At 51.1% G+C, this 16,696-nt stretch overlaps 1 protein-coding gene across 6 annotated transcripts in view; it reads right to left on the minus strand.

Moving 5' to 3' along the window:
• Positions 1-9,026: 9,026 nt before the first annotated feature.
• WSCD2 (WSC domain containing 2) overlaps positions 9,027-16,696 on the minus strand; it is a 132,120-nt gene continuing 124,450 nt past the window's right edge. For all 6 annotated transcript variants that reach the window (XM_061385159.1, XM_061385157.1, XM_061385158.1 and 3 more), the window contains one exon: positions 9,027-11,012. In XM_061385159.1, coding sequence (XP_061241143.1) covers positions 10,660-11,012 — 353 coding nt within the window. In that variant the 3' untranslated portion in view covers positions 9,027-10,659. The remainder of the gene's footprint in view (positions 11,013-16,696) is intronic.

The raw sequence follows: 16,696 nt of genomic DNA on the forward strand, positions 1-16,696 counted from the left end.
TAAGCTCTGACATTCCAAGATTCCAGGGAGAGGGTTTAGACAGATCAGGACACAAATTCTGCCTTTGTCACTTCCCAATCGTGGGACATTCTGGACAACTTATTTCACCTCTCTGAGCCTCAGTTCATCTACAAAATGGGTCAACTCTGTCCACCCCTTGGACTTACTGAGATAATTGGATAAGGAAGTTTGGTGTGCTGCAGTCCATGAGGTTGCAAACAGATGGACACGACTTAGCAACTGAACACACACACACACACAGATAATTAAATGATATAGTACACAAAAGTCCACCCTCCAGCACATGGTAGATGGTGAATCTTTTTGCCCTTTTCCTACCCACACTCATGGAATGTTGGAGAGGCTTCTAAGTGGGGATGTTGGAAGGTCTCTTCTCTCCCCAGCAAAAATCCTCTCCCTTCCTCCTTCCCTTCTGTTCTGCTCTACCACACTCAAGTTCCAGCAGCTGTGCTTAATTGGATTTAACTTAATAGTTTTATTGATGCCTTTTGGTTCGGGGGACGAAGAGGCCTCTGGGTAATTTGCACATTTTTAACAAACCCAATAAAGAGCTGATAAGCATAAACAAGTCCGTTTTAATTGGATTAAGGAGAGGCTTGGCTTGGGGACTGCAAACCTCAGAGGAGGTGGAGAAAAAGAGGGCTCTCGGAGATTTCAGATTTTCTGCTTCCTTGGACCTCCAAAGTGCTCTGCACAAGGCGCTGGTTTCTTTCTGATCACCAGCATTCTGGAGTATTCATGTCCATGTCTTACTTGCTACATGGGATGGCAGCATCTTTCCCTCCACCTTCCTTCCCCACCTGCTGTCACTCTTCATATGACAAGTGGTTCAGCCCTCTGGGCCTTTGTTCTTAGATCCACCAAAGTTCAAGTCCTGGCCCTGACTCTTGCTTGTGTCTCTTGAACAATTAAGTGATCATCTAAGCCTCCACTTGCTCAGCTGTGAAAGGGGTTCATGGTGGTTCCTAAACCATAGGGTTAGTGTGAGAATCACATGCTGGGAAGTTGCCTGCTTCTGAATAGGTCCAGCAAAAATGGCAGCCACTCATAGCAGGGGAGGGACCACAGTCCTTGTTCTTATGGGGGCTCACATGTCCCTGAGTCAGATATTCTCATACTTTTTGTCTGAAGCAACCCCAGCTGATGGAGCAGGGGAGGGTTCTGTCATGTGAATCCTCTCACAAAACTTAAATATTCAAACAACTAAGCTCTCATACCAGCTTCCCAGGTGGCACAGCAGTAAAGAATCTGCCTGCCAGTGCAGGAGAGGCAAGAGGCATGGGTTGGATCCCTGGCTTGGGAAGATTCCCCTGGAGGAGGAAATGACAACACACTCCAGTATTCTTGCCTTGGAGAACTCCATGGACAGAGGAGCCTGGAGGACTTCAGGCCATGGGGCTGAAGAGTCAGATATGACTGAGCTCAAGCACTAAAAACTCCCTTATACTCCTGGAGGGAGTACCTAATGGTGTGGACTCTTTGGAAAAGGTTGGCAGTTTCTTTTATTAAACATATGTGTATCTTGTAACCTGGCAGCAATTCCACTCCTAGGTATCTGCTCAAGAGATTGAGAATGTTATACTCACACAAAGACCCACAAGTGAACATTTGTAGTACTGAATTGGCCAAAAAGTTCATTTGGGTTTTCTGTAACATCATATGGAAAAACCTGAGTGAACTTTCTGGCCAACCAAATAGCTTTATTGATAATAACCAAAAACTGGGAAGAAGTCAAATTGCTATCAATTGGTGAATAGGTTAAAAAAAAAAGATGTGGTATGTCCATACAATGGAGTACTACTCAGCAGTGAAAAGGAACGAACTATTTATATATGCAACAACCAGGATAAATCTCAAAAGTCTTACATTAGCTAAAAGAACAAGATCGATATGATTCCATTTACATGAAATCCTGGAAAATTGTGATAGAAAAAAGACTGGTGGTTGCTAGAGGCTATGGAGGCTATGGTGGTGGAGGAAAGGAATCAACTGCAAAAGGCATCAAAGAATTTTGGGGAGAAATGATAACATTCCAGGGCTTCCCAGGTGGCTCAGCAGACGCAGAAGATGCAGGTTTGATCCCTGGGTCAGGGAGATCCCCTGGGGGAGGGCATGGCAACCCATTCCAGTATTCTTGCCTAGAGAATCCCATGGACAGAGGCGCCTGGCGGGCTACAGTCCATAGGGTCACAAAGAGTCAGACGTGACTAACAGGACTGAGCACACACACACCATAATGTTCCGTAGCAACATGGTGAGGGTGGTGACATGCCTGTGTACTGTGGCAGTTAAATTCCATCACATTGTATAAGCGAAACTGGCAAATTTTGTTATATGCAAAATATACTTCAATAAAGCTGATCAAAAAACAAAACATTGAGTTTTCCACAGCAGAGGAAATACTGACATGGACAACAATAATAATTAAATCCCCTACAGTGGGTCAGGCACTCCATATACACAGGTCTCATTTTCCAGATCAGAAAACCGATGCTCAAGAGCACGAACCTTCATTTCTAAGGCCGCACTCCTGGGAAGTGACGGAGCCCGGACTTGAACCTGGGGAGGTGAAGGTACTTCACGCAAGTTCCGAGACCTATGAGCTGGCCACCCTGTGGCTTGGGAATCTGGACGTTTGCTTGGGAAAGATGCAGTCCCAACACTCATGGGGCTGCTGGTTTCTCCTTGGGGATTAGCTAACAATTATCGAATCCATGCATCTAATCAGGTAGAAAGCAACCTCTGATAACAATGATTAGTGCTGAAGCAGTGTTCTTTAACATTAGCTCGCTTTGAAGGCATGTTTAGTAATTAAACACTTCCCACAGCCCTACAAGGCGAGAGAAGAGTAAATGGCTGGCTTTCAAGGACAGCAACCAAGGGGAGAAAGAGGGTGTGAATTTCCCTAGGCTGAGCTCCTGCCAGCCCACCATCAGGACCCTGTGGCCTTAGTCCATTCAGCCCATCAGCACACAAAGAAAGGGCGTGTGGAGGATGACTGTTCTCAGAATGGTAGGTTTGACATCAGGGAACATAGGTGTGAAACATGACTTGGGGCCAGGCTCCTCCCTCTCCAGGCCTTGTTCCCCAGCGGGCTGGCTTGTATGATTCTAAGTTGTCCCGTCCCAGGGATGACTAGATCCTTAGGGGATCACCCAGTGCAGCGATCTTGGTTTTATGGAGGGGGAGACTGGGAAGTCCAAGATCAAGGTGTTGGCGGGTTTGGTGGTACCTGTTGAGAACCCCATTCCTGGTCTGCACGTGGCTGCCTTCTTGCTGTGTCCGCACAGAGAAAGAGACCTACTGCCTCTTCTTTTTATAATGACACAAAATCCCACTGACAGAAGCGCCTGGCAGGCTACAGTGTGTGGGTGCATGCTCAGTCGCTTCAGTCATGTCTGACTCTTTGCGACCCCATGGACTGTCACCTGCCAGGCTCTCTGTCCATGGGGTTTTCCTGGCAAGAATACTGGAGCGGGTTGCCATTTCCTTTTCCAGGTCATAGCGATGATACTAAAGATAATACCTTTGTGCTTTCCAAGCCCTGCCCCTCCCCCATCCCCACTGTATATAGAGTACTGGGCCCAGTACTTCTATTCCATGATCATCGCCATTTTAGAGATGAGGAAACTAAAGCTCAGAGATGTTTGGCAGCTGGTCCCAAGTCACACAGCTGAGCTTAGTCAGTCTAGTGTAATGCGGAAGGAACTCCCCACTCATTTCCCTGAATGGGTGAGTGAGTGAATGAATGAGCAGAGCCCCTTTTATTATATTACACCAGGGTCTGCCAGCATTGACAGTATTGGATATTCTAGGTCAGATCATTCTTGGCTGTGGCAGCTGTTCCATGTTTTGTAGGATTTTGAGCTACGTCCCTGGCCTCCACCCGCTAGATGCAAGTAACACCTCCCCCTCCCCAGGCTGTGGAAACCAAGGATATCTCCAGATATTGCTAGATATCCCTACGGGAAGATCCCTCCTGACTGAGAACCACTGTATTAGAGATTGGGATTTCACTTCTGATTCTGACTGCAGATAGGGTTCTGTTGCCCTAATTTGGAAGCCACTGGTTTAAATGATATATTTATTTCCTAGTTTAGGTCTCAAAGAGGCTAAATGCTCCTTGAAACTCTTTGCAAACCTCTGCATGCGTGGGTGTATGTGCGGCTCACCTTTTCCTGAGGAGACAGTTCATGGCCTCCATGAGACCGAGAAGCCCATCTGAAACCCCCTTCCCAGTCTGAGGAGTGGACCTGTGAGGTCTTAAGCTCCTCTTTGTTCTTTCTTCTGCCCCCGCCTCCCCTCTGCCAAACTTTGCTCCTCCATCAAGAAAGGGTCTCAAGGCCATTTCTTCTCCTCTGGCACAGTCTGTCCTGAGGAAGACGCTGTCACCCTGCCTCTATTGTCTGGGAGGAATGGCAGTAAAAGAGAATGGGATGGACTTCACAGAGAATCACTGAGCTGCGGAGTAAGAGATTATTGCTTGGCAGTTGCCATGGGAACCTATAAACCACCTTGCTGCTAAGAAGCCAGAGCTGCTTAGAGCACCAGCTCCTGGCCTTGTCTCTATCTCCTCTTTACCCCAGGGGTCCTTGGCCCCAGAAAGGCCAGTCCTTTGCAGTTTTTTTTCATCCTTCATCTCCCGCTGCAGCAATCTTCTCTGTGTTGACTTGCTAGGGTCACCCTTACCTTCTGGGCTCTTGGATTGTTTCTCCCCACTGGGATACAGCATTGTGGCTAAACATATAGATTCAGGAGCTAGACTGCCTGCCTGAATTCAAAGCCTAGATCCAATCATTTCCCAGTTGTGTGACACTGGGCAAATTACTTAACTTCTCTGAACCCCAGTTTCCCTCACTATAAAGTGGGGAGACTGTGTTCCTGCCTCCCAGAGTTCTGGTGACGACTCAGTGACGTTATACATATGAAGCTCCTAGCACAGTGCTCAGTATATAATTAGTACTCTGGGCTTCCCTGGTGGCTTAGCGGTAAAGAATCCACCTGCCAATGTAAGAGATGCCGGTTTGATCCTTGGGTCAGGAAGATTCCTTGGAGAAGGAAATGGCAACCTATTCCAGTATTCTTGCCTGGGAAATCTCTCGGACAGAGGAGCCTGGTGGGCTACAGTCCCCATGGGGTTGCAAAAGAGTCAGACACAACGTAGCAACTGAACAACAACAAATATTAGCTACTTCATCACTGTGAGTGGTTTCTCATTTCCCCGTCTTCTGGGCCATTGTTTGGGCAGTAGTGGGGCACTTCTTCTACCTACTCACCCCAAAGTCTGTGATGACTGAGAGGCTGGTGGATGGTGTTCAATGCAACTGGCATATCCATTCTTCCACTGGGTCAACATTTGCTTGTCACCTAGTCTGGGCCAGGAAGTGCGTCGAAATCCAGAGTCAAGGTTCCTGCCCTAACAGAGCTCATGCCCTAAGCTCTGTGAGAGACACCTGTACCAGATTACTGAAGAGATCACAAGAATGGCCACGTCGAGAGTTGTGATCGATCAGGTTAGAGGAGGAGCTGAACTTGGCCTTTGGGATCAGGGGAGGCTGCCTGGAGGAGGAAGAGCCTGAGTTGAGTCTTAAGGAGGCTTTCCAGATAGAGGGGGACAGCGCGAATCAAGGCATGGAAGAGACCAGAAGCAGCACACGTGTGCCTCTGTGCTTTGGGCACTGGTGTGCTGGTAAACACCTAACGACTGGCTCTCCAAACAAAACCAGAAAGACACTCACCTGCTCTGCAGCAGTTGCCGATTTCCATGGTGTAAATATTCTCACCATGGCCAATGTCAAGCTACAGATGTGATGTCACTGAATGTGAGTTTGAGATGCACACAATGGGCTTTTGAGAGCCGGTGTAAGTGGGCTGCACCACACCATCGGCTTTAGGGGCTCAGGCTGGGGGTGAGAAAACAGAAAATCAATTCAGCGTTGCTGGAGAGAAAATTCAAGGCCACCAAGGGTCTGCTCTGGCTGATGACTTGTGGTTTTTCTCTGGAGATCCTTTAACAGTCCTCAATTCACTCATTCAGAAAATCACCACTCGCTTCCATTGCACATGTGTGCTGGGCACTGTGCTAGTTCTAGGGATCATGCCTTGAGGTCGGTGATTAAGACTCTGGCCTTCCACGGTAGGGGGCTTGAGTTGGATCCTTGATTGGGGAACTAGGATCCTGCATGCCACACTGCACGGTCAAAAAACAACAACAACAAAACACACCTACCGCAGTGGCACATAGATCGGGGCCAGTAATTATCAACAAGGCAACTGGAAATACAACTTTTGCTCCCAGTAAGCCCTGCAGATCCTCTCGTCCATGCCTGGACTCTTATGTTTTGGGAAATCTGATCCTTATCCCATGTCTGGGATAAGGCATGGGCATTTCACATTTTGGAACCCCAGGGGACTCTATGGGTCAGGTGCCTAACCCAGGTCTCGGAAGAAAATCTGACCCCTAAATCACCTCCCCCTCCCTCTTATCCCCCATTTTTCAGGACACACACACACACACACACGTCTCCACTAAGATCAACCCCCTCTCTCACGTCTGGCAGACTGTTCACTCCCCATAATTGTTTAGCAAAAGACTCCAGAACACACAAAAATCATTTTGTTGCGACACGTTCTGTCCTATAATGAATGTTCGTTTCAATTAGCTGTCAGAGACCAGAAATAGAGATGTGTGGTCCCTCTCAGGTAAATCACCACCATGGTTGGAAGTGGGCTTAAGGCAGCCCGGGTGTGGGGGTGTGGATGGAGGGGATAGATATTCCGTCATCTCTTCACTCCTTGATGTTCTGCCAGTTTGTTCTCATTTCCATGTCCCCCCCTCCCTGACCCTTGCCTGCTGGCAGATTGCAGACTGTAAATTTGAGGGGAAATAGTAAACGTGCAAACATGATAAATAAACATGTTGCTTTTGTGGGGACAGATATTATTATCATCCAGATTTATAGCTCTCCACGCCTGCACGCTTTATTGCATTTGGGGAAAAAAATGGAGTGAGGTGCTGGTGTTACATTGATCAACTTTCTGCCTTTCACCCCCGTCACCCGCTCTGAGTCGTTTAAATATCAGCCTAGACTGGGGACACAGTCTGTGTCCCTGGGAGTGGATGTGTCTTGACAGGTGTTTTCTTTGGGGACAGTTATTTATAGCTGCAAAAGCTATCACCCCGTAGGGGGCTTCTGCTTCGTCCCTCCCCCTTTTCTAGTTTCTCTAAAATCGAACGTCTATTTTGTTTTCCCAGTAGGAAACATCGCCCAATCGATGATTTAAAATCTCTCTTCTTGTTTTCTCTTTTCTCTCTCTCCCTGTCTCTTCCCGCCTCTTTATATTCTACCCCCTTCTGTCTCCCATCTTTGGGACAGGTTCTGGGTCCTTCCCAGGTTCCAATCCAAGGCTTATCACCAACTTTTGTGCCACACGATCCAATGACGTGCCATCCCTGAGCCTCTCAAACCACCCTTGGGGCCGCGCTTTTTCCTCCGGGCTCCTTGTTGCCAGTTTATAGGGCGAATCATGTGAGATATTTCTGTGTCTGTTTCCACCTCCCCTCCTGCGATGTCACCCCAACTGGATGGTGCACTCTTGGGGACAAGGAGCTTACCATTCCCCCTCCCCCACCTGCTCCTCTGCCCTCTGTTCTGCACCTCAAAAGCCCTCCTTCTGAAGATGCTCAGACAGAATCTTGGTGTCCCTTTGCCTGCCCCCCGCCCCATGTATTCAGTCTGTCCCCAGGTCCTGTGGACTGCTTCCCTAGCTGTCTCCACTCTGCCTCTGACCCCACAGCCCCTCCACCTCTCATAGTTTTGAATGTCCCTAAAGTGCTTATCTCTGACCACTGTCCCCTCTCAAGAGGACCCATACAGCAGTGTCTTTACTGACTTCCTCATCTCCAGGCTTGTCCCCCACCCTCTCAGTACTTACTGTCATAGCTAAGGGACGGGGCAGTGGAGCGCGTGCCTGCAGCTTCTGTTGCTAAGGAAACCACTTCCGTGGTTACCGGGCCGGGTAGCATTTGTCTCACTGTGTCTGGATCCCACTGAGTCGCCCCCACTCTCCAGGAAGATGAGGGGGAGGAGGGAGGAGAGGACAACAGAGGTGGAGAGGGAGAGAGAGAGAGGGAACAAGAGACAGGCAAAGACAGAGACTGAGAGACGCAGAGACACATGGACAAAGAGAAGCAGAAATCAAAACAAAGAGAATGCAGTCAGAGACTGGTTCAGGGATGGGGGCAGGGAGGAAGAGACAGAGAGGAGAAAGACAAAAAGAAAAGAGGTTTAATGTGCATCTCGAGGAAATAAAAAAGACCACAAAGAGAGAAATTGAGAGCAGGAGGCAAGGGTAATAAGGAAAAAGGGTGAGGGGTCAGGGATGAGGACAAAGGACACCAGTGCAAGAGAGACGGGGAAGGACGGAAAGGAGCTGGTTCCTGAAGGACCTTGCCCTGGCAGCCCCTCGGCCTCCCCACCCTTTCCTCCTGCCCACACTGTCTACCAGGGATGTTGGTAGCAGCCTCGGGGTTCCTGGAGAAATCAGGAGGCAATCCCGCCATCAGCAGGTGCAGGTCCTGATGCTTCTCCTTGGGTCCTGGAGTCACAACGTGCTGGGGCAGACAGCAGGGTGGGTACCCGGGGTCCCAGCTTGCAGGCCGGGCGTGTCCCGGGCCCTGGGGACTGCTGGACCACCACGCTCTCCTTCCTCCCCAAGGGTCGGGGTTTGGAGAAGGGGGCACACAGACACACCAGACATGGGGCGGTCATCACGCCAGCTGATGGGGTGCAGTCTCCCCACACAGAAGGGCGGCTGAACACAGAGGCAGAGACAGTTCTGAACACCAAGACACACAGTTCTTTACAGCCGCACAGACACAAGAGCAATGACGCACCCAGAACATTCCTGTTTCATACACACACACACACATACACATACACACACACACAGAAGAAAAAACATCCCATTTGTGACCTTGCCTTACATGACACTCCATCACGTGGTAGAATTATCAACAAAACTTGCTTTTAATGATGGTGTTGACCTGAGGAGTCTTCAGATAGAGGCTGGTGGCCTGAAGAGACCACCGGCAAAGAAATGGCCCAGGTCTTGGACCCAGAGTCTCCCAGAGAGAGAGCTGACCTCTTACAGGGTGGGGAGGCCAAGCCCTCTGATGCTTCGAGAAAGAAGACTAGAAATTTGCCTGGGGAAAAGAAATTTGGTACAAAATACATTCAGAGCCCCTGGCCGGGCCCTGGGGTGGCCCGAATCCTAAAGATGAGAGGCTCAGGGATGAGGACAACGGGTCCGATCCCCCAGCCCTTCTCTTTGCGTGGCCGGGTTCCAAGGGGGTGGAATGTATGAGTCATATTCCTCTTAGAAAAATATATCTCTTTACACTCGCCTTCTCCATAGTCTCTTGGCTATTTGGGAATGAGCATTTACCTGCACCCCAAGGCTTCAGAGGGGGCTGCTTGGGGGGGTTGTTCCAGACAGAACAGCAAGGAGCTGTGACCTATGGCTTTTGCATCTACATGGTGGGGGGTGGTGGTGCAGGTGTGCAGGTGTGGGCCGGATGCGAAACCACGGGTGCCCAAGGTGAGGGGAGAGAGGGAATCCTGGAACTTGATGCTTTCTAAGACGGATGATCAGCCACCCAGTCCTTTGGTTGGACGTCTCAGCATCGAAAGAGCAGCGCCTGTACGGACATGAGGAACCATCCCATCGCCCCTTTCCTTAAAGGGCCCCCCTGGACTATGACCAAAGCGGGGGTCGCTGGTCTGGGAAGGTTGTGGGGCTCTCTCTCGGTCACAGGTCATGTGATTTGGGGCACGCGTGTTCTCCCGCCTGGACAGCAGAGGACCCGCTGGTAGGGGTCGGAAGGGCAGTGTCAGATCAATGCGTGGGACCCCACGGTGGAGAGAGGTGTCACCCCTGGAAGCGGGTCACCTCCTGGATACAGCGGGTGAGGAAAGGGCAGAATCCCAGGTCCCGAAGTGGACACGCCACGTGGGGGCTCCAGATGCCTGTGACCCCACCCGGTGGCCCCAGTTAACCTACCCTGAGAGCCAGGGCCTCTCTGACCCACAGAATGTCAGAAACCTAAGCCCATGGAGAAACCTCCCAGCAATCTTCCTGCCGACAGAAGTGGCCCGGATAAACCCTGTCACCGCGCTTCCTGGGTGGGGAAGGACGGGGCGGCTACGAGCGCTCAGCCCAGCAGGGGGGTGAGTGTGGGCCATTCCCTTTAGCTCTGTGCCAGGATCCTCCACATCCGTGGTGAGGAACCCCGATCTCTGGGACACCCAGGAGCCCTCTTTCCCACAGGTGCAGGGGGCAGGGACACCGGAGACAGAGCAGGGTCCAGGCGGCGGGAACTCCCCAAACCGGCCACCCCTCCATCTCCAAGGGGTGGGGGTGGGGCGGTTGCGAGTCGGTGGGAGGTGCCTGCACCATCTCTTCCCTTGAGCCTCCTTCGTCATGCGGGAAACTCATTGGAGGCCAACGCTAGGCCAAGGGGATGGTCTCTACCTACACGGAAGAGTGGACTGGCGGGTGGGGCTCCCCAGGGGCCCGGAGCGCCCTGGGGCCTGCTGGGTCTGAACGGCCCGCCCCCTGCCCCGGTCTGATCATCCATCATCTGGGGTAGTAGTCGTCAGGCACGCCCGTGAGGTTCCTCCCCCGGAGCGCCGCGTCCACCGTCTTGATGTAGGCGGAGATGGTCCTCTGCATGTCCGCCGTGTAGGGGTCGTACTCCAGCTTGCGAAGCCCCGAGCGCTTGAAGTTGCCGTCTTTCTGGCTCTCCACGCACAGCAGCCGGTCCTCTCTGACGGCCACACCCAGGAGGCCCACCATGCGGCCCAGCTGGACGAAGAGGTCGCGCTTCAGGTCCTCAAAGTGCACCACCAGCACCTTCTTGCCGAACTTGAGCCAGTCCAGCGTGTGAGTGGCCCACCACGGGGCGTAGTTCCTCACGAACTCCGGCCACTCTGCATGGACAGAGAGGGGAGGCGTGGGCCCGACGTGCGTGCGCTGCATACGCTCCACCACCACCGCTGAGCCCTGAAACAGCCAGACTCGCCTCCCGCCTCCCGCCTCCGGGCTGCTGCTTCTGCCTGGAACAGTCTTAGTCCTTCCTGCTCTTTGGGGAGACCCAAGACATCTGTCTGGGGCTTACGCCACACCAGGCACAGACATATAAATCTTTGCTACTCTGTTTCTATATTTTAACAGGCAGGCGTGCTCAGTCGCTCAGTTGTGTCCGACTCTTTTTGTGACCCCAAGGACGGTAGCCCACCAGGCTCATCTGTCCACGAGATTTCCAGGCAAGAATACTGCAGTGGATTGCCATTTCCTTCTCCAGGAAATCTTCCCGACCCAGGGATTGAGCCTGCATCTCCCGCATCAGCAGGCAAATTCTTTACCGCCGAGCCACCTGGGAAGCCCATATTTTAACATGCAGTGATATACTAATATAGCTATCAATTCACATATTCCTCACAACAACCCTGTGAGGCAGGCATCCTCGTTTTCTTCATTTAACAGAAGGGGGGAACTGAGGCACAGAGAGGTTAAGGAACTTGCTCAAGGTCACACAGCGAAAAACTGGCTGAGCTGGGATTTGAAACCAAATAGTCTGGTTTCAAAGTCTGGGCTTTTATCTACCAAGTTATCCCATGTAGGAATAGCTATCCTGTGTAGTAACAATTCTTCTCACAGGGTAGTAACAGGGCTTTTGTATAGAGAACTGGAAAAAGCATACAAAGTTTTTAGCATGGCTCCTTGTACCCTGTAGAAGCTCAGTAAACGCTGGTTATCATTACCACCATGATTATTCTTTTCTTAGGTGAGATGCCATCTTCCCTGATTTCCTAGGCTCAGCCAGGCACCTCCTCTGGGCTGAGGCCATGGTTTAAGTCGGATTATTTACAGTGTCAACCCTGAATATTCACTGGAAGGACTGGTACTGAAGCTGAAGCTCCAGTACTTTGGCCACCTGATGCGAAGAGTTGACTCATTGGAAAAGACCCTGATGCTGGGCAAGATTGAGGGCAAGAGAAGAAGGGGGCAGCAGAGGATGAGATGGTTGGCTGATATCACTGACTCAATGGGCACGAGTTCGAGCAAACTCAGGGAGATCGTGAAGGACAGGCAAGCCTGGCGTGCTGCAGTCCATGGGTTCACAAAGAGTCAGATACGACTTAGTGACTGAACAACAACAAATTTACATTGTCATCTTGACACCTTTCTATCCAATTCATTCTCTCTTTGCTTTTTATTGAAGTATCACACACTGTTCCTCTGTGCTGTTCATTTCCTTGCCACGGTAAAAGCACAGGATGGATTGTCACCAAGACTGGGAATGTTTGTTTGGGATCTCCTGGCTCCAAAGACAGGCTACAACAGAATGTGGGAAATTCCCTGGAGAAGACCTCAACTTGACAGCCAGCCAGCCAGCCCCTGGAGCTGCTGAAACTGTGCTCAAGGGGAACCCAAGAGGGGGGTCATAAAGGATGCTGGGAACAGAGAAGGGGATTTGCAGCCTCAATTCTGAGCCCCAGCTGGATGGTAGTCAAAGGGTTGGTCCTCAGGAACCCTGAAGGAACCCTCGGGAACCCAGGACTTCTCACAGGGGCAGTGCCACCCTGCATCTTCCAGAGGAATCTCTTTATTGAAGGAGGGTCAGCAAGTTTCCCAAGCTGGGCTGGGGAGCCCAGCTGGTCCTTCATAACTAAATCCTCACCCTGATGGATGATGGACACCCCTTATCTCATTTAATCATAGTGACTACCCAGAAAGGAAAAGACTATTGTTCATTTGTCACCAGTGAGGAAATGGAGGCTCAGAGAGGTGAAGTAATTTGCCCAAGGTCACATAGCTGGGAAGCACCATCCAGACCAGGCCTGCCTGATTCCAGGCCCCCATCTTTCCCAGAAAACAAAAGCCTCACCCCCGACTCCCTCCCACTGCCTTACACCCAGCAGGGGCTTAATAAATGGTTGTTGAGCTAAATTGAAATTCCCAGCAGCCAAGTGGCGATGTGATTAAGGGTTCCTCTTTCTTTGCAGAGCACATCAGAATCTGTGGCGAGGCTCCTGCTCCCCCAGCGCCTCCCTGGAACACCATGGCTGCTTGGAAAATATTTATGCTGATGACAGAGGCATTTTTTTTTAGCCTTCAAATAGATTATTTACAATGTATCTAGATAATTGGGCCCTTACTGTTATAATGGGTTAAAACCAGATGTATCTGTGTGATTAGGAAAAAATCTAGCATGTGTATAGTCTGCTTTCCTTATTTTGCGGAAGCGTTTCCCTGCTCCTGCATCATCTCACAGCATCCCTGGAGATTCAGGACAACTGCCGCTCCCATGGCAGAAGACCAGGGGGACGGGGATGATGATCGGTCACTCAGCAGCCCACATATCTGGACTTCCAGGCTTGCGACCATCTCAAGAGGTCCCTGGAGAGTGGGCCTTAGGAAAAGGAAGGGTACATCTACATGATGGTCTGGGTGCCCCCAGGGGATGGCTCTGGCCTTGGATGCAGTGGGAGGGAGATGTGGATTCCAAACCTCCCTGGGGTGGGAATGTACATTGCTTGAACACCTACTGTGAGCTGGGGGGCTGTGCCAGGCACTTCGCAGGCCCTGTCTTGGGCAGTGCACACAAGAAGCCTGGAGAGGAGGAATTACCAGCTCCTTTATATACACGGGAACAAGGGAGGCTCTGAGACATGCAGCCACCTGCCCCAGCCCACACAGTGGGCATCCGTGGCAGGATTCGAACTTGCATCTATCCCAGACTGAGCCTGGCTCCTGCCCTCCTGGCAAACCCTTTAAGAGCACCTGATCTGCGCATCTCCAGTGTTCTTTGCGCCCCAGATCCTAGTCTACAAACACTCACCTCACCTTCAGGTGTCGTCTAAGACACCAGGTTTGTTCACAGATGACTTTGAAGTCAGATTGCCAGCGTTCATATTGGCTGTGTGACCTTGGGACGCCAAGCACTGTCCTTGAACCTCAGTTTACCCATCTTTACAATGGAAGCCTTGCTAAAACCTCCCCCTGTACAAACGGAACTGGAATAAGACTTGCAGACCCTGCCACCAGACCTGAGACACAGGAAGTGCTGGATAAATGTTGGCCACAATTATTGTCATTTTTTTGGCCGCATGGCATGTGGAATCCTAGATTCCCTGACCAGGGATCAAACTCAACCCCCCTGCAGTGAAAGTGTGAAGCCTTAACCACTGGGATACCACGGAAGTCCCATGGCTACCATAGTCCTGATGTTGGTACCCAGCATCTCTGAGATGCCCCACGTGGCCAGTCCTTTATGGGCAGCAGATATGTGCTCCCTCCATACCCTTTCTTATAGCAGAGATACCTCACTTGAAGCTCCTGAATGACTTCACTGGAAAGAAGAACAAAAACGAAAAACAAAAGCCCACAATTAGCTCAGGATTCCCAGTAATTAATGGCTGCCTTCAAATTGGGTAATAAAGTCATGCTACGCCATGGACCACTGGTAATGAATGCTGGTTCCGCCGGAACTGCTCTTCATGTGGGCCTGGCAGGACATGGGCTGACCACTCTCTGCTTCATCTTGTTGATGGGAGGAACCGGGGCCTGATTAATGGCTTAACTGTATTTAATTCCCCACGGAATCATTAAACATGGTCTCTGTTTCATTAAACAGATCCAGGACAATTCACCTTGTGTAATCATATCACATAAAACTTTGCTTTGGACTCACTCCAGGGAGATCGTAAAATTAATGTTATGGAACCAAAAGCTGGGGGTGGGTGGGTGGGGGGGTGACAGGAGCCTCGACCCAGCTGTAACCGGGAAGGGGCACGGGCAGGGTGGGGTGGACATGCTCAGCAGGTGGCTGACCTCTTAGGTGGGAGTGACCCTCATATTCTAGGCCGATGGCGTCCTGAAGCAATGATCCTCAAACTCTAAAGTGCACGTGAAGCTTCTGAAAGGACTCTTGTGAAAATGCGAGTTCTGATCCAGGAAGCCTGAGATGGAACCTGAGGATCTGTGTTCCTAATTCCCAAGTGATACTGATGCTGCTGGAACAAGGACTCTAAAGCATGGGTCTCAAACTCAAGTGCCTCCAGGGGTCGGATGTTAATGAAAATGGGAGGACTGGGCAGAGTGGGGGCCGTGAGGAGGGGGCTCTTTGGGGAAGGCACTCAGGCAGAGCACTTGAAGCCCTGGGTGAGGTCTGGAAGGAAGCACCGTCCCAGACTAACGAGGGGGCCCAGGCCCCCCAGTGCAGGACGTGTGCCCCACACTCCCCGTCCCCTGCAGCCTCTGGGCTCAGCCTCTCCTGATGTCTCCCTTATCTCTGGTTTTAAAGCTCCCAGTCATCCTGAATAGGGAAGAAGAGGGAAGGTGGCTCCTGGGAATTAGGAATTGCCTGAACTTGAGAGGAGGGGTTATGCCAGAAGAGGGGAAGCTTTGAATGCACCAGGTCAGACACACCCCAGGGTAAGAGAGTCTGGTGGCTAATGCCTGGGTTTGAATCTCAGCTCAGTCAACTCCTGGCACCTGAGACACGTGACCTGCTCCCTTCCTGGGATGCCTTTCTGCTACCAGTGGTGGTGGCGGCCCTTCTTACCTCCCAGGGAATTAGAAGACTTAAATGAGATAAAGACTGCTAAGTGCCTGGTCCCATGTGAGCTTCCCAAGTGAGTCCCACACTTCTTATTTGGAGCAGTCGGCTTCCTTGGTGGCTCAGATGGTAAAAGAAGCTGCCTGCAGTGCAGGAGACCCAGGGATCACACCCAGGAGATCCCCTGGAGAAAGGAATAGCAACCCACTCCAGTGTTCTTGCCTGGAGAATTCCACGGACAGAGGAGCCTGGTGGGCTACAGTCTATGGGATTGCAAAAGAGTCGTCGGACAAGACTGAGCGACTAATTCTTTCACTTTCAGAATTACTGGGAGGTGGAGAGCTGGGTCTAGTTTTGCCATCACGTGCCTGAGTGATCCTGCCAGGCCCCTGTCTCTCTTTGGGCCTCATCTTCCCCATTAACAGTGAAAGTGAAAGTGAAGTCACTCAGTTGTGTCCTACTGTTTGCGACTCTGTGGGCTATCGCCTACCAGGCTCCTAAGGCGACAGTCCATGGAGATTTTCAGGCAAAAGTACTGGAGTGGGTTGCCATTTCCTTCTCTAGGGGATCTTCCTGACCCAGGGATCGAACCTGGGTCTCCTGCATTGCAGACAGACGCTAAACCATCTGAGCCACAGGGAGAATGAATCAATTTGCCTGCCTGGAGACTGCTTTAAAAAATACAGATGTCCAGGCTCCACCCCTGTAGCGGTCCAGTGTGTGGTCTGAGCACTGGGATTTTCCCATGCTCCTCCTGGGATTCAGATGTGCTGGTGGGGATGAGGACCCCTGGGTACAGTGACCTCCTGGGTCCTTTGTCGTTCAGCAAGCAGAGCATCTGCTCCTGGAGCAGGATCCTGCCATTGGTGCCTGAGGGCTTCTCAGCCTGGCCACAAATAATGTTCATTTTTGATTGTTCTACAAATAAATAATTCAGAGACCTTTTTACCCCTTGGGAACAAATGTCACCCACTGAGGGAGTGGGTCAGCAGGGGAAAGGATAGACAAGCCCCCTGAGCAAACTGGGAAGCCAGGGCACACACAGTTGGT

The sequence above is a fragment of the Bos javanicus genome, chromosome 17 (genome assembly GCF_032452875.1).
Source record: "Bos javanicus breed banteng chromosome 17, ARS-OSU_banteng_1.0, whole genome shotgun sequence".
NCBI classification, from domain to species: Eukaryota; Metazoa; Chordata; class Mammalia; order Artiodactyla; family Bovidae; genus Bos; species Bos javanicus.